Consider the following 17,459-nt stretch of genomic DNA (forward strand, 5'->3'; position numbering starts at 1 on the left):
ATATAAGAATACTCACTCACATCATCACTTACATAATAGTTTTAAGCTATATCATGTCATACCCCAATCCTACATGAGCTTAGGCAAAATATTTTGTAATGTTTATGTGAGTAATCTGTGACAGAATTTTAATATAATATATATTAATATAATATAATAATAATAATTGTTAATAATCAGTAGGCTGAACATTTCAGTTGTGGCATAATTAGAGATACTGATAACACTGGTTTCACTGGTTTTACATAATACAAGCCTGTCCTCTCTTCTCTCTTGACTTATACTTACAGGCATGAATAAATAACATTATAAATATCTACATTTAATGAGTCTAGTGTAGTGTTTATTGGATTTATCTTGTCTCACCAAAGCTTGTGTGTTATTAGACCACCACAAACATGCTCCTCCACATTTCTGGTGGTTGAATAACACACAAGATTTGGTGAGACAAGACACAGAGAGATGTGCGTGAGTATGGAAAGGGTGTTTTGAAAGCAGCAGACCCTTTGTTTGCGTAAAACACACAAACTAACACAACTTAGCCATGAGCCATGAGTCGAGCCATGCAAATGTATTTGCATTAAAAATCCCCTGTTAGGTAAAAAAAAAAGAAAAAAAAAAGGAAAATGAGACGAAAAAGGATCCGTAGAGTGCATTTTCATAAAATATTTAGGCCTAAAGAAGAAGAAAGCAGTTTAGTAGGAAAGTAGTTTAGATGGAAAAATTAGTTTAGATGTCACTGCCGTCATGTGACTCTGAAATTGTCCTGTTCACACAACAGCTTACATACGGTATTCGAGTCAGTACTGTGTGAATGAGTATAGCCAATGTCAATCCCCTTTCCTCTGCTGAAGCAGAAATTCTGGAAGCATTTTTTCTATTCTATTCTATTCTATTCTATTCTATTCTATTCTATTCTATTCTATTCCATTTTTCCCCATAGGGATTTAAAAACAAAACTTAGAGAAAAGAGTTGTTAAAGAGTTAAAGAGTTATAAACCATGAACCATACCAACCAGCTAGGTGAATCACAACACTACAAACTTAAATTTGAAGCAAAAAGTCTTTGAAAATCAGACAGCTTTAATGAGGGAAAGAACTACTATATATATATATATATATATATATATATATATATATATATATATATATATATATATATATATATATATATATATATATATATATATATATATATATATATATATGTATATACACAGTGGGGAAAACAAGTATTTGATACACTGCCGATTTTGCAGGTTTTCCTTACAAAGCATGTAGAGGTCTGTCATTTTTATCATAGGTACAAATGTGAGAGACGGAATCTAAAACAAAAATCCAGAAAATCACATTATATGATTTTTAAATAATTAATTAGCATTTTATTGCATGACATAAGTATTTGATCACCTACCAACCAGTAAGAATTCCGGCTCTCACGGACCTGTTAGTTTTTCTTTAAGAAACCCTCTTGTTCTCCACTCATTACCTGTATTAACTGCACCTGTTTGAACTCGCTACCTGTATAAAAGACACCTGTCCACACACTCAATCAAACAGACTACAACCTTTCCACAATGGCCAAGACCAGAGAGCTGTGTAAGGACATCAGGGATAAAATTGTAGACCTGCACAAGGCTGGGATGGGCAACAGGACAATAGGCAAGCAGCTTGGTGAGAAGGCAACAACTGTTGGCGCAATTATTATAAAATGGAAGAAGTTCAAGATGACGGTCAATCTCCCTCGGTCTGGGGCACCATGCAAGATCTCACCTTGTGGGGCATCAATGATCATGAGGAAGGTTAGGGATCAGCCCAGAACTACACGGCAGGACCTGGTCAATGACCTGAAGAGAGCTGGGACCACAGTCTCAAAGAAAACCATTAGTAACACACTACACCGTCATGGATTAAAATCCTGCAGCGCACTCAAGGTCCCCTTGCTCAAGCCAGCGCATGTCCAGGCCCGTCTGAAGTTTGCCAATGAGCATCAGGATGATCCAGAGGAGGAATGGGAGAAGGTCATGTGGTCTGATGAGACAAAAATAGAGCTTTTTGGTCTAAACTCCACTCGCCGTGTTTGGAGGAAGAAGAAGGATGAGTACAACCCCAAGAACACCATCCCAACCGTGAAGCATGGAGGTGGAAACATCATTCTTTGGGGATGCTTTTCTGCAAGGGGACAGGACGACTGCACCGTATTGAGGGGAGGATGGATGGGGCCATGTATCGCAAGATCTTGGAGCATTGAAGATGGGTCGTGGCTGGGTCTTCCAGCATGACAACGAACCGAAACACACAGCCAGGGCAACTAAAGAGTGGCTCCGTAAGAAGCATCTCAAGGTCCTGGAGTGGCCTAGCCAGTCTCCAGACCTTTACCCAATAGAAAATCTTTGGAGGGAGCTGAAAGTCCGTATTGCCCAGTGACAGCCCCGAAACCTGAAGGATCTGGAGAAGGTCTGTAAGGAGGAGTGAGCCAAAATCCCTGCTGCAGTGTGTGCAAACCTGGTCAAGAACTACAGGAAACGTATGATCTCTGTAATTGCAAACAAAGGTTTCTGTACCAAATATTAAGTTCTGCTTTTCTGATGTATCAAATACTTATGTCATGCAATAAAATGCTAATTAATTACTTAAAAATCATACAATGTGATTTTCTGGATTTTTGTTTTAGATTCCGTCACTCACAGTTGAAGAGTACCTATGATAAAAATTACAGACTTCTACATGCTTTGTAAGTGGGAAAACCTGCAAAATTGGCAGTGTATCAAATACTTGTTCTCCCCACTGTGTGTATATATATATATATATATATATATATATATATATATATATATATATATATATATATATATATATATATATATATATATATATATATATATATATATATATATATATATATATAAAATGTATGTTAGATTCGATTATTTGTGATTAATCGATTCGACAGCACTAAACATAACATGGCATAATATGATTATTCATATTTGTTAATCAAAAGGCTAGAATTTTCTTATTTTATTTTTTCACTGAAGGTTAAGTTAAATTTGAATATAATAAATATAATACATCATATGTAACACTTGTGTGACATAGGGGTGAATCAGGCTAGAATTCTTTATTTCATCTTATTTTTTATTAGAACTTAAGATTGTAATATGATATAATGTCAATATTCATATTTGTTAATAATCAATAGGCTAGAATTCTTTATTTTATTTTATAAGTCTTAGAACTTAAGTTTTTATAATATAATATAGCATAATAGCATTATTCATATTTATTAATCAGTAGGCTACAATCCTTAAATATATTTTTTTATATTAAAACTGATGTTAAGTTTTAAATAATATAATACATTATAATATAATATAATATTATTTTTTTATATTTATAAATCAGTAGGCTAGAATCCTTTAAAAAATATTTTTTAATTAAAACTGATGTTAAGTTTTAAATAACATAATATAATATAATATAATATAATATAATATAATATAATATAATATAATATAATATAATATAATATAATATAATATAGCATAAGCTAACTATCTTCCCCTCCTTCTTTCTTTTTCTTAGGCAATCATTTAGACTTTACATGTTCCAAAATCCTCCTCACTGTATTTCTACAGGGCCCCTTCTTTTAGCTATTTTGTCTGTGCAGGAGCATGTCTACCCATGGTCCCAACAGGCCTCATCAGAAACAGTTGTGTAATGTTATTTACATTTCTGCAGCGTAATTACAGTTGATAAGAATATGGCTGCGATCCCAAAGCTGATTAAAACCAGAGGCAGCAGTTCAAAAAGAGTACACGACTCCTCTTCCACCCAAATCATGTCTTCCTTCTTCTTTCTGCCCCTTTCCCGCACTACTACCGCCTCCAACCCTTCTTTCTTTGCGTTTCTTGCTTTGTTGCCCTCCGTCAGTTTGTCCTGTGTTCTTAGATGCGGGCGAATGAGAAGGGAGATACAGTGGGTGGTAGTCGAAGAGTGAAAAAGAGAAACGAGGACACTAGATATCACTGTGAGTGTAACTGGGGCATGGGAGGGGAAGCTGAACAAGAGACGGAAAGAAGTGAAAGTGCAAAATAGAGAAGAGGCCGATGATGAGAGCGATAAAAGCCCTAGTGAAAAGGATGTCAGAGTCTTTAATGGGCACAGTTCATTGATAGAACCATACCACTTCTACTTGCCTTCCCTATCCGCAAATACAATCATGTGCAGAAGTTTGGGAACCCTGGGTGATTAAACAAAATTAAAAGTAGTAACCAGCATTGTGAACTTATTGGACGGCCATTTTTCAACTATTTTCACTCACATGCTGTGTTTTTTTTTTTTTTTACTTAGAAAATAAAACTTGTATTTTATCATAAACGACTTATAATTGCTAAACTTCTTAAAAGTTTCATAACCTCATCTGACTTCTCAAGTTCTTTTTATACTGGACTGTCACCCTCAAACCACATTGTGATACGGGTGTCAGAAAGAGGTCACACTGCCACCTCCTGGACAACTTCTGTTATTCTAAATCCTGATCAATCCTGTGTGGCTCTGCCATCTGCTGGACTGTGAGAATAGTTTGAGATTTTTCACATGATATTTAACAATATGTTTCAATTTGAGATCATTCATTAATGCATTAGGTGTCATGAACTTGAAATGTTAAAACATATTTAGTATGCACTATTGTTATATATTTATATCAGCATATTAGAATGATTTCTGAAGGATCACGTGACTCCAAAGATGAGTAATGGCTGCTGAAATTTCAGCTTTTGCTACCACAGGAATTAAAATAGAAATATTAAAATAAAATTTAATCTAAACTGTAATAATATTTCACAATATTACTGTATTTTTGATCGAATTAATGCAGCCTTGGTGAGCAGAAGAGACAAAAACATTCAAAAATCTTTCCGACCTCAAAAGTTTGAACGGTGAATATACAAATTAACATGAACCTTAACTAATAAAAGCTATTATGTATTGTTAGTTCATGACAAATTGAACGTTTTTTTTTTTTTTTTTTTTTTAAAGAAATAGCTCACCATTTGTCATCATTTACTTGGTCTGTTCCTCACATACTGTAGCTATCGTATGGCTTGGAATGTATCATGCATTGCAAGTCAAATGAAGCTACAATGAATCATTGTATAAAGCTCTATTTTAGAGATTGACAGTATGAATCCATCCATTTTCATTCTATGGACAACAGGTGGAATAAAATCTCCCAAAAAAAATTTGTTTCACAGTAGAAAAAGTATACTGGGTTTGGAACGTCATAAAGGTGACATTAGGAAGACTGCAGTACTTAAGTGTTTAATCTGATCAGAAGAAAGAAATGACTTGAAATGTCTAGATTAGAGAGAATCAGGGTTTTGATTCAGTGACTGTTTTACCTTCGTCTGGAAGCAGCAGAAAAGCTGAGTCAGATAGGGATGTTTTCTAGCCAGGGCCAGAATGCGTTTCTCTGTCAAAGTGCAGTCCACATCATCATCTTGAAGGATGACGTCTTTTTTCAAAACTTTCACAGCGTAAACTTCATCTGAGCCTTTCAGCTCAGCCAGCATCACCTAAAGCACAGAGAGGGCAATGTGAAGATGTTGATTTGTTTTCATACGCTAAAACTGAAAACGTGAACCTCACCTTGCCGAAGCTGCCTTTGCCCAGCACTTTGATGAACGAGAAGTCCGTGAGACTCATTCTCTTCGTCTGTACGGTCTTCACGTCTCCGTTCTCCCGGCTCTCGGTCGCTGTGCTCTGAACGCCGCTGGACGAGGAAGAGGAGGAAGACTTGTGCTCCTGGCCAAATGACAGGGCCTTGCGGATACTCTCCAGTTCTGCAAGCTCTGCTACAGACAGACAAATACAATATTAGACTTAAAGGAATAATTCTTTCAAAAATGACAAATCTGTTATCATTTACTCGCACTCTAAACCTGTATGAGTTTATTTCTTCCATAAAACACATGGAAACATTTCAAAGTGCCCCTATTATGCTCCTAATTTTGAAGGTCTCTTACAATAGGTTTACACGCATCCTTTAATTTTCTCATAATATATATTGCATCATCACCTCTTTTCTCACAGTGTCTGAAACAGTTCGATCCAGGACTCGTTCTCTCTAAACCCCACCTTTCTGGGAGCCTACTCTGCTCTGATTGGTCAGATGGCCCAGTCGGTTGTGATTGGTTTACTTAAGACTTTACATTTCAGGTTAATATACGACTTGTGAAGTGAAGCGATGGGGTTTTGTAAGAAAAATAACCATGTTTAAAATGTATAAACTATAATCACTGGCTTCTGGCAACAGCCGTACATGTGTTACTGAGAAAGTCGAGTTCTGGCGGAACTATGACATAGGATGTAGCTCCTCTTCTCTTATATTGTAATCCTCTGATATTTTTCTTTAAAACTTCTCTTTTAGACTTCTAATTCATGACCGGCGTTTTGTTTCGCTCTATCCTCTGCGCTTTAACATTTGTCAATTCTCACCTAAGCCTTTGTCATACGTCGGGTCAGAGGTCACTAGGGCTGCACGATTATGACAAAAATCATAATTGCTGATTATTCCCTTGAAATTGTAATTTCGATTATTAATTACGATTATCACAATTTACATTGATATATAAATTATTATATATATATATATATATAATAATACATGTTTACACAAAAATTGTTAACATACACAAGTACTGTCCCCCTTTACTTAACATACACATAAATTGTAAGAATATGACTAATAGTACAGACTACTAATAAATAAACATTAGGCTTATGCTAAATAATAGCAGTCCCAAACTTTTTGTTAATACAATGTCATTTAAAAATATAAAAAATAACACAAAATGAAAATAAAGTGGCATTTTGGGTTTACTATGGAAAAATACACAATACTAACAAGACCTGTTAATGAAACATGGAAACTTCTCCTGATGAATAGAATGAAAATCATCCCTGCATGCAAATCATTCTCAGCTAACACATGACATTCCATGAAAACGTGATTTATTGGTATTTTACTTTTATTTCATGACTTATTACATTACAACGTAATGACGTTGCATGATCGTAGTTTCTTTTGCACTTTATATACAGTGAAGCGATATACATTTGCGCATGCAATTGAAGAGTGCGCGCTACGAGCTATAACGGCTGACATGACAGGAAAGTCCCGTTTTTCTGAGGTGAAAGACTTTTTATTTCAGTGCACTCTTACGTCACTGCCTGGTAGTTCCTATTGTGCTGGGTTTTCTGAAGTAGTTGTGATTCGCCTCTAATAACATAACATGCTCTAAACACACGCACGCAGAGTGGATTTTCTTTTGTAATCGCGGCTTTGAACGATTACGTAATCGTGACATCCATAATCGTAATCAGGAATAGAAATTCGATTAATAGTGCAGCCCTAGAGGTCACCCTTCCGCCAGAATTCGACTTTCTCTGTAACACGTGTACGGCCGTTGCCGGAAGCCTGTGATTATAGTTTATAAAGTTTTAAATATGGATATTTTTCTAACAAAAACCCACCTCTTCGCTTCAGAAGGCATTTATTAACACACTGGCGTCGTATGGATTACTTTTATGATGGATGGATGCGCTTTTGGAGCTTCAAAAACTCAGGCTCTATTCAATGCCATTACAAAGCTGAGAAGAGCCAGGATATTTTTTTAATATAACACTGATTGTGTTCAGCTGAAAGAAGAAAGTCATATTTACATAAGAAGACTTGAGGGATAATTAAAATTTTTGGGTGAACTATTCCTTGAAGTCACTTTTGAAGCTTGAAAGCTCCAGTTTCCATTCATTGTAATCAGAAAATAATAGAAATAATAGAACATGTGGCATCTAGCACATTCCTAAAAAATGTCTCCTTTTGTATTCCATAGTGGGGGATCATACAGGTTCAGAAAAACATAAGGGAGAAAAAATATTCAGATAATTTATTAAATATTAATTTTTGGGTGAACTAACACTTTAATTATGCAAATAAATGATGAATGATTAATAGTGAATGAGTAAGATTGCAGAGTATGCACAATAGAGTTTGTGTAATTCTGTACCCTGGTCGCAGGGTGAAGTTGGAGCTGATTTGCATCGGTCAGACTCCTCTGATGAAGGGGCTTCTGTCGTGGATTGCTGAGGGTCCTGCCCTGGAGTCAACTGAAGAGAAAACATTTTTTAATATTACTGCTTTTTAATATTTTAATGTCCTAATCCTTTACATCACTGTCACAATCATCACTGGCCTCATTTTACTGCATCATTATTTAGAGTGGTCATACTTTTATTTATTTTATTCCTCTGCTTATAAAGTCATCATTTAGTTTTTGCATCGACCCATGTTCCATCTGGCCACCCCACATTCTGCAGATATTTAATTCTACTCACCTTTTTCCTGCGTTGAGTACTGTTGGAGATTTTGTCTGGTGTCACCCCGAGATCAGCAAGCACTTTAGCAATTTTTCTGGCATCGACACCACAGCTAGGAGCTACATTACTTTCACAACGCCGATGGACATTCATTTTACAGGCTGAAAACAGGAAGATAAATGAATATATGGCAACAAAAGCAGATGTTTGATCACAAATCATTCATCACTGGAATCTGCAACGCTTGCCTTTGCACTGCAGGCCTTGCCGCATCAGTCCCCAAAGTAAGGAGCCGCAGTGGTCACAGAAGGTGGGGACTTTGTAATTGTGAATGCTGAACATGTGTGGAATGTTTACACTGAAGCGCTGGGAGCCAACCTGTAAAAACAAAACATCATTCATGCTACGATACCCACAATTCAACTGATCTCTCTGCTGAGGAAATCCTGAGCAGGTTCAGTAGTTTTAGGAACATGGGCTCAATGTTGGTATTGTTAACTAAAACATACAACTATTAATGGTAACACTTTACAACAAGGTCTCATTTGTTAACATTAGTTCATGCATTAACTTACATAAACTAACAGTGAGCAAACAGCATTTATTAACTTTTGTTAATGTTAGTTTTGTAAAATGTTCATGTTAGTGCATAAACTAATGTTAACAGAAACAAAAGTTAGATTTTAATAATATATTAGTAAATGTTGAGATTAGCATTAAATAAGATCGATAAATGCTGCAGAAGTATTGTTCACTGTTAGTTTATATCAACTAACGTAGTTAACTAATGTTAACAAATTAAACCTTATTGTAAAGTGTTACCTTAATAACAATGTGGTTTTAATAATAAGCTGAGTTTTCGCACCATTGGTGCCTGGGCCTTAAATAATAATTGATGTTAATTTAAATAAAGCTGAAATAAAATAATATTTGTATTATTATATTTAAAAAATGAGAATGAATTTAAATAAAATGAGTTTAAGCTGAAGGACTATAAGTACTAAAACTGGAATAAAAAAAACTTAAAAACAAAAAAAAATGACTAAACCTTAAACTAAAAAACAAAACTTAAAATATAAATGTAGAATAAAATAAAAATACAAATAAATACTATAATAGAATAAAAAATACTATGTGTGTCATTACATATTATGCATCAATCTTTAACATTTAAAACAACCATCATGATCTTGTTACAGTACAGTTATCTCATTATGTTATGTGTGATGCAATCACCACAAAATTGTTTGTAAATATTACAAGAAAGAAAGAATTGATATCTGATATCATTTGTCACACTGTAAAATGAAGGTCAAGTTAGCCACGTTGTATTCCTCGCTGTATTTTCTGTTGTGATAATTGTCAACATTTGGCAAATGTAGTAAGTCATAAAATGATCTGCAGTATACATACTGCAAAAACTAGTATTACTACGCTAACTCAAACATAGCTCAGTCTTTTGAGAGAAAAGTAGAACTGACCTCTTCAGGAGTGTCTTCCTGTTTCTTCAAGCCAGCACATTTTGTTATGATGAGCTCATGGCATCTCTTATGGACCACGCAGGTACACACTGAGAGATTTAAGGAATAGGCAAAAAGTTTACTTCTGTAACACTTTACAATAAGGTTACATTAGTTAACATGAATTAACCATGAAAAATACTTCAAAAGAATGTATCTTAATCTAAATTTCAACATTTACTAATACATTATTAAAGGGTTAGTTTAACCAAAATGAAAAATTCTATAATTAATTGCTCACCCTCATGTAGTTCCAAACCCGTAAGACTTTCGTTCATCTTCGGAATACAAATGAAGATATTTTTGATGAAATCTGAGAGCTTTCTGTCCCTTCAAAAAGTTCATAAAAATATGAACTGAGCTGATTATTCCAAATTTTCTGTAGAGACACGATCGCTTTATATGATAAACAGCGAAAATGAACAAAAGCTCAACCGAACCGGCTTGACATGCGAGAAGAAGCTTGAGCCTAAATTCAATCTGTTCATCATATAAAGCAACCGAGTCTCTTCAGAAAATTTAGACTAAAACGCTCAATTCATATGGATTATTTTTACAATGTCTTTATGAACTGTTTGAAGCATCAAAGTGGTAGTTGCGTAGACTGTCAATGGAGGGACAGAAATCTCTTAGATTTAATTAAAAAAGCTTGATAAAAAAAAAAAAAAACGAAAGTCCTACGGGCTTGGAATGACATGAGCGTGAGGAATTAATGACAGAATTTTCATTTTTGGGTTAACGAACCATTTAAAATCAAAAGTCATCTTTGCTAATATTATTTAATGAACCTGAGCTAACCTGAACTAACTATGGAAAGTTGTATTTTTATTACCTAACATTGACAAAGATTAATAAACAATTAAACAAATGTACTGCTCATTGTTATTTAGTTAAATAATGAATTAACAGAAATGTAACTAATGGGACCTTATTGTAAAGTGTTACCACTTTTTCCATTAGATATCTAAAAACAAAGATGAATCAAACCAGGAAATATTATAATTGATTCTACTATCACTGTACATAAGAGAAGGGCATCTTACTCACCCTGACACTGATACCCCTGTTTCCCCAACACACCCCTGCAGAACCACAGAGAAATAAATGTGTTAAACAACTCTGACACACAGCAGGATTCAGCAGTTCTGTTTTCGACCAGCAGAGGGTGGGTTGTGCTACAACACAAATCTCTATAGCGGATTCTATCAGTGGCAACAAGCAGCATTGTGTATAGCCACAGGGATGCACTAGGTATGCAAATAGTTAGACTGAACAGTTATTACTACTGGGAGGAACTGTTTGCAGAGATAAAAAATAAACATCTGTCTAATCTATAAAATGCCCTCTGCACTGGCACAAAGGACAGTGGCTCTAATTTGCTTTCAATATTAATATTCATTACACAAACTCCTTTGTTGTAATCAGGAGGAGTGCCTGGATTAGCATCAGGTTTCGCCTTTGAAAACGACATAAACCTTTTATATATCTGAAAAGCACCTTATAATAAAGGTAGTCCTGTATAGAAGTAGCTATTGTGGATGACATACAGGGCTACAGGTGAGGAGCAACACGCATCTTCTCTTACCAGATGAAATCTCTGCAATGGGAGCAGTAGGTGGGCTGTCTCAGGTAGGTGGCCATAAACTTGTGACCGTTAACCTGGTGGACACGCCTCCGAACCGCCCCCTGACGTTTTCGTGGACGCATCCGCTCACGGAACACTCTCTCCTCATTTTCATTGGATGATGCAGCTGCAAAAAATAAAGACATTTAACAATAAGTTAGTTGAATATAAGTGTGTTGGATGAATTTTATTTTTTATTTTATGTTTAGTTTATCATCACTCATAACACATTCATCAGAATATTGCACAATTTCTAGTTCTCCTTTTATATTACATTTGTGTGGATTATAAAGATATCTAAAGAAAAATCACTACCATTCAAAAGTTGGAGTCTTTGGAGAAGACTTTTGGAGATTTTTTTTTAAATTAATGATTACTTTTTTCCAGCAAGAACACATTAACTGATAAAAGGTTACGATAAAGACAATCATACAAAAGATTTCTATTTCAAACAAATGCTGTTCTTTTGAACTTTCTAATTGTCGAAGAATCCTTAAAAAAATATAAAGCAGCACAACTATTTTCCACATTGATTATTATTCTAAATTTAGCTTGATAACCAAATCAGCATTAGAATGATTTCGGAAGGATCACACAACACAAGTTGAAGTAACGGCTGCTTTCCACAGCAGAAAAAAAAACCCACATTAACATAATATCTATATTAAATATATAAAAATACATGTAACCATTATTTTAAATTGTAATCATTTCACAATATACTTTACTGTATTTTTGACCAAATAAATGCAGCTTTGGTGAGGATAAGAGACTTCTATTGAATTACATTTTTCAATGAAATTAAATTATACTTCAACTGTCTATGCCATTTTTTCATATATCACCACCAGCCTGACATAGTAAAATTGGTTCAACCAATGGTGTGAGCATGGGGCGGAGCTACCTGTTAGTTCAACCAATAGCAGACATGTGGGAGTGTTTAAGGGAACCTGTTTGAGAACAATCATTATTTTTGCGTCATTATTCCATCAAAGATAAATCACACACATATCCACACACTAGAACCCTGGCCACCAGGGCTCCTCAAGAAGCCTCATGATAAAGGTTAACCCAGCCAGCAGAGAAAGTGAACAAACACATCATTGATTCTCAAGCAACTCTTCCCCTCACTTTGCCCCATTTGAGGGCTGCAGTAATTGTGTAAGTGTGTTGATCATGAGAAACCGGCGGCCGAGGACCACCTGACCAACCATGTGACCGACCACCACGGCTCCATGCATTCCAGCAGTCAGGTGATGCCTTTGAGGGGGACAGCGTTCCTTCATCAGACAAACAACTGTGAAATTACATTCACATCACTACGTGTGTTGTGGCGGTGTCCATAATGTGCCCTCTGTCCGTCAATGAGTGTGAGAGAGAGAGTGGTTTCCTTGAAAGAGAGTAGTTTCTCCCTGTTGTTTGGTTCCAATAAACTTGTCATCCAACTCCTCCCACACTTCTTGTCTTTCAGTACAGCAGCGTATGTGTGGGCTGCATTATTTTAACGCTGTCTGTAAGAGAAGCTGCTGCAGAGGTGTGATTACAGCTAAGAATCCCCATAGGGTGGCAAGCAGCCCCCATAGAGAGACTAGGCTCAGCACAATTACCATTGCAAGCATCCTGGGGGACAAATCGGTAAGAGTGTGCGTGAACGTCTGTGTGTATCCGAGTTCTGTCTCATGTCAGGGTGCTCCTGAGGCAAGTTGTGTGCTTGTTTTGTCTGATATCAGAGAGCGTCCTGTCTTCTGGAACGGGCAGCTGCTCAGGAGAACAGCGTGGCAGCTAAAAGGGCCATTAGTGGGATAGATGTGCTTACATAATACATTATCCATCTGCTCAAAAAGCAGGGCTTAACCAGAACACACCTATACCTCCCAGCACAACACTGTTCACCTTAGTATACCACACACACACGCTGAAAGAGAAGACATGATAACAGTGGAGTTCATACTCTTTGTATTCACTTTATAGATCTAGTCACCGTATTTAATTTGACATGAACATGACGCAGGGAGGAAATCAATAGTTCTGTTTTAAAACCTAGCGTGCTGACTAACTAGACAACATTTTAAGGCATCATAGGCCCAACATGAAGGCTTTCTTTAGAGATTTTGACCAAGGCAGCATCACATAATGTCATGTTAGCTTAGCAACATGTAATTATTAGTATTATTATTATTATTTATTATGTATTTTATATATATTTGGGGTTATATTCTTCACTCACGGTTTGGCACACCTTTCACCGCAATTCATTGTTGATGCATCTATAATATGGCGTCATCATATTGTATATATAGTTCCATAGACATAATGATTTTTATACTGTACAAACTGTATATTCTTTCCCCTAACCATAAACCTACCATCACAGAAAACTTTCTAAATTTTTACATTTTATATCATTTAGTATGATTTAAAAGCTGTTTTCCTCATGGGTGCCAAAAAAATGTCCATTGCCGTCTTTATGAAACATCATGTAAAAGAGATGTGATGAAGGTGTACAGTAGACATACACCTTTACAATCATTATCTCTCTCATTCAGGTCTCATGACATGCAGCAGGTGAGAATGCATGAACACTTTCCCTAGTGACTGTGTCCATGGTGATCAGGGACGATGCGCACGTGCGCTCCACTAAACCACTGTCTCTCCTTTTCATCCACACTATATTCATCCTTCCACAACTCTGTGTTCCTCTTTTTTAATTTGTGTATATTTCACCACTATTCTCCTGTTTGGCTTATGAAAGGCTGAGCTGATGAGAGTTTGAGCCGAACGGTTGTATTCGCCCACGGTCAGACAGCCAAGAGGAGCTCGGGGCAGCCTCCACCCACGCCAATGCCACTTCAGCCCCAGACACGCCACCCACAAGCACTCTCCAATCCAGCCAGAGCACAGCATGGGACCAATTAAAATGGCATCAATCAGAAAAAGAGGGATAGAGAGAGAGAGAGATTCCAAATCTGCTTATAACTCAATGACAGTCAGTTCCATACTTTCAGATTGATCAATGAGTGGCAGATGAGCCACACAACTTTCAATTTAATCATCTCAGGTAAAGTTCAAAGAGTTTAGAGCTGCACAAATAGTGCAAATTGATAGCAACCGCCGGAAAAGAGCATGCTGGTACAAACTGGTTAGTGCTAGTTTTGTGGTAGTCTAGTGGGCCACCGTCACCTTCTTTCTGTCGAAACTGGCTGACCAAGGAAAGTTTGCTGCACTGTAAACCGTAATAAGTTGGCAAAACATTCTGGCAAAATTAACTTTAAATGTTGATTTTGTACTACATAAACATGCTCACTGCAATTTAATTGAAATATTGTCCAAGCTAACTCATACAATTTAAAAGCTTCAACATCATGTTGACTCACATCTTTTGCAGTTAACTATATGTGCTATTGTATAAAAGATACTATCACTATAGACTTGCATGTACACAGTTAAGCAACATAAAGCATAAATAGTCTTTTAAAAGGTTTACAGCCAATCCTTGACCTAATAACAGGCTCTACTCTTTTACCACAATGGTAATCCATGCAAAACTGCAAAATAACAGAAACCCCTATAAAATCCCAACATAAAAGGAACATTAGACTCTAATGCATCTCTCCCTATATTAATACCTTGCAAAAACACACAAAATAACACTTAAAGTGCCCCATTATGCTATTTTAAAGTTTCCTTATGTTGTTTTGGAGTCTCCTACATGCATCAAAGGTCAAAAAACTGTTCAATTTCCTCAAAATATACATTTGCACATCACCACATTTTCAATGATTCTCAAACGACTCGTCAGATGAATCAATCTCTCTAAATCCCTCCTTTCCGCAAGCTACTCTGCTCTGATTGGCCAGACAGCTCTGTCTGTTGTGATTGGTTTACTGCGTACAGCACGCGCGTTCGAAAACAAAACCGCCCATTGACATAACAACGTCAGCTTTGTGTCCTGAGGCTTCCTACACCGTAAACTAAAGACAGAAACGAACAATGAGGAGACCTACACAATGTAAAACTCAAAACTAAGTATTCTGAACACCATCTTTCAAGAGCAAGTGGTTTGCGAATCCTGCATTGAACTCTGAGATTTGAGAAGCAGTTGTCAGTAAAATAAAGGGAACAAAGCAAAAGTTTAGGATTATACTGCTGTGATATTGTGGTAAAGATTAATTTTACGGATTCTTCACATGCTCATCCTTGGGCAGTGAAAAAAAAAAACTGGCTTTACTTTCGCATTGTAGACACCGCATCTTCTCAACATGATGCTATCCAGTATCCACAGGAAACAGCTGCATGTTTGAGGTTCAAGTTTTCCCTGGTGTCTGTGGGCGGGCAATATGCTAATGTTTCGCCTTGACGTCACAACGAAACGGCTTATGACTCAGAGTCGACTTCACTTAGATATATGTTACACACTACATGAAAGGTCATTTTCAAAAATCCATAATAGGGGCCCTTTAATTATACTCCTTATTCAGTCTGATTCAAAACACTCTGTGAACTAGACATCTGTTGCAACTCACTCAGTTTAGTTGAATAAAATTAGATATTACGTTCATGCATTCTTTTCTTTTAAGTATAATGAACTTTCAGTATAATATTCGAGGAATGTGTATATATATAGAAATATAAAATACCTTTAAATATATAGTACGAAACATTGCATATTAAAGCTATTATGTGATTCAGCAAGCTCGAGTGATGTGCGATATTTAAAATTTTTTGGTTTCAGTCAAATTTGAGTGAATTCGAACACATTTCAGTTTAATTTCATTCGGTTTTAAAGTGTGGTTAAACTGTTCAGAAGGCTTTACAACAGCATACCAGCAACCCATGCTGCAGAACAAAACACAAGACACTGTATGTTGGCGATGCTGGTCTTTTCAACAGGAGTGTTAGAGACTCAAGATGCATTTCATTTTCAGCAGAAATACATGAGAACTTGGTCATTCAGAGTTATTACAAATTGATTGTTGCGAAATGTAATTTACATGAGATGGTGAACCAAACGCACAGTAATTAATCAACACAGAATGGAACTCAAACCCCAAATTGCAAAAGCTATAATCTGTTATAAAATCATCTGGACTCAGTCAGATTAACTGAAGAGAAACTGCTCTATGTGCTTGTCAATGTGCACGTAACCTGTATTGAGTGTGAGCAGTTCACTCCAGTACTTTATGTTGCTTCATAAAAGCATATGTAGTAAAAGATTGTGTTAATGAATAGATTAAGAGTGTATTTTCAATTATTAGTTCAGCGGACAACGGACAGCAAAAATAGGCTCAACACACTGAAAGTGTACTTGCAGCTAGTCTCCTGCTGTGTGAATAGAGTAGCCTTTTAATATAGGCGGCAAAATAAATATGCTTAGAAATGCTTAGAACTTAAGTCGTGTGTAATTTTCACAATAAGTGGCTGCAACGTACACAAAGATCACATCATCCAATTAAATAAGGAATACAGAATACACTACTGTTCAAAAGATTAATAGCCTACTTTTATTGAGTAAGGATGCCTTAAATTGATTAAAAGTGACAGTAACGACTTTTATAATGTTTCAAAAGATTTCCATTTCAAATAAATGCTGTTCTTTTGAATTTTCTATCCATCTAGGAATCCTGAAAATGTTATAATAACGGTTATGTTATATATTATCAACATTGAAACTGACCCCAAACTTTTGAAAGGTGTACTTTCACTATGGATGTATGAAAGATTCCTTCAGTCATGTATTTGAGTCACAAGAGTGTTGTATCTGGTAAGCTTGGCAGGTGATATCACATGTCCTACAGTATTACTGAGCCGCAGTGACGTAGTAATCTGAGATGTTATCTAACTAGCCATCTGTCACATGACTCTCTATCTCTCTAACAAAATGATTGCAGATTATTCCATTGAGGGTCCTTGATCGCAGGAAGGGAAATACATTA

General features: G+C 36.0%; 1 protein-coding gene across 3 annotated transcripts in view; it reads right to left on the reverse strand.

Annotated features, from left to right (window-relative positions):
• prkcea (protein kinase C, epsilon a) overlaps positions 1–17,459 on the reverse strand; it is a 67,081-nt gene that overhangs the window by 24,108 nt on the left and 25,514 nt on the right. For 2 of the 3 annotated variants that reach the window (XR_014032048.1, XM_081392313.1), the window contains exons 3-10: positions 11,488–11,653; positions 10,950–10,984; positions 9,864–9,952; positions 8,631–8,760; positions 8,401–8,543; positions 8,073–8,172; positions 5,653–5,858; positions 5,406–5,579 (exon numbers count right to left, since the gene is read on the reverse strand). Coding sequence is in view for 2 of the 3 variants with exons in the window: in XM_081392313.1 (XP_081248439.1) it covers positions 5,406–5,579; positions 5,653–5,858; positions 8,073–8,172; positions 8,401–8,543; positions 8,631–8,760; positions 9,864–9,952; positions 10,950–10,984; positions 11,488–11,653 (1,043 nt within the window). In the remaining variant the exon portion in view is untranslated. The remainder of the gene's footprint in view (positions 1–5,405; positions 5,580–5,652; positions 5,859–8,072; positions 8,173–8,400; positions 8,544–8,630; positions 8,761–9,863; positions 9,953–10,949; positions 10,985–11,487; positions 11,654–17,459) is intronic. The other variant, XM_081392314.1, reaches the window with a different exon arrangement.

The sequence above is a fragment of the Scardinius erythrophthalmus genome, assembly GCF_964197995.2.
Source record: "Scardinius erythrophthalmus genome assembly, chromosome: 18".
In the NCBI taxonomy this organism is placed as follows: Eukaryota; Metazoa; Chordata; class Actinopteri; order Cypriniformes; family Leuciscidae; genus Scardinius; species Scardinius erythrophthalmus.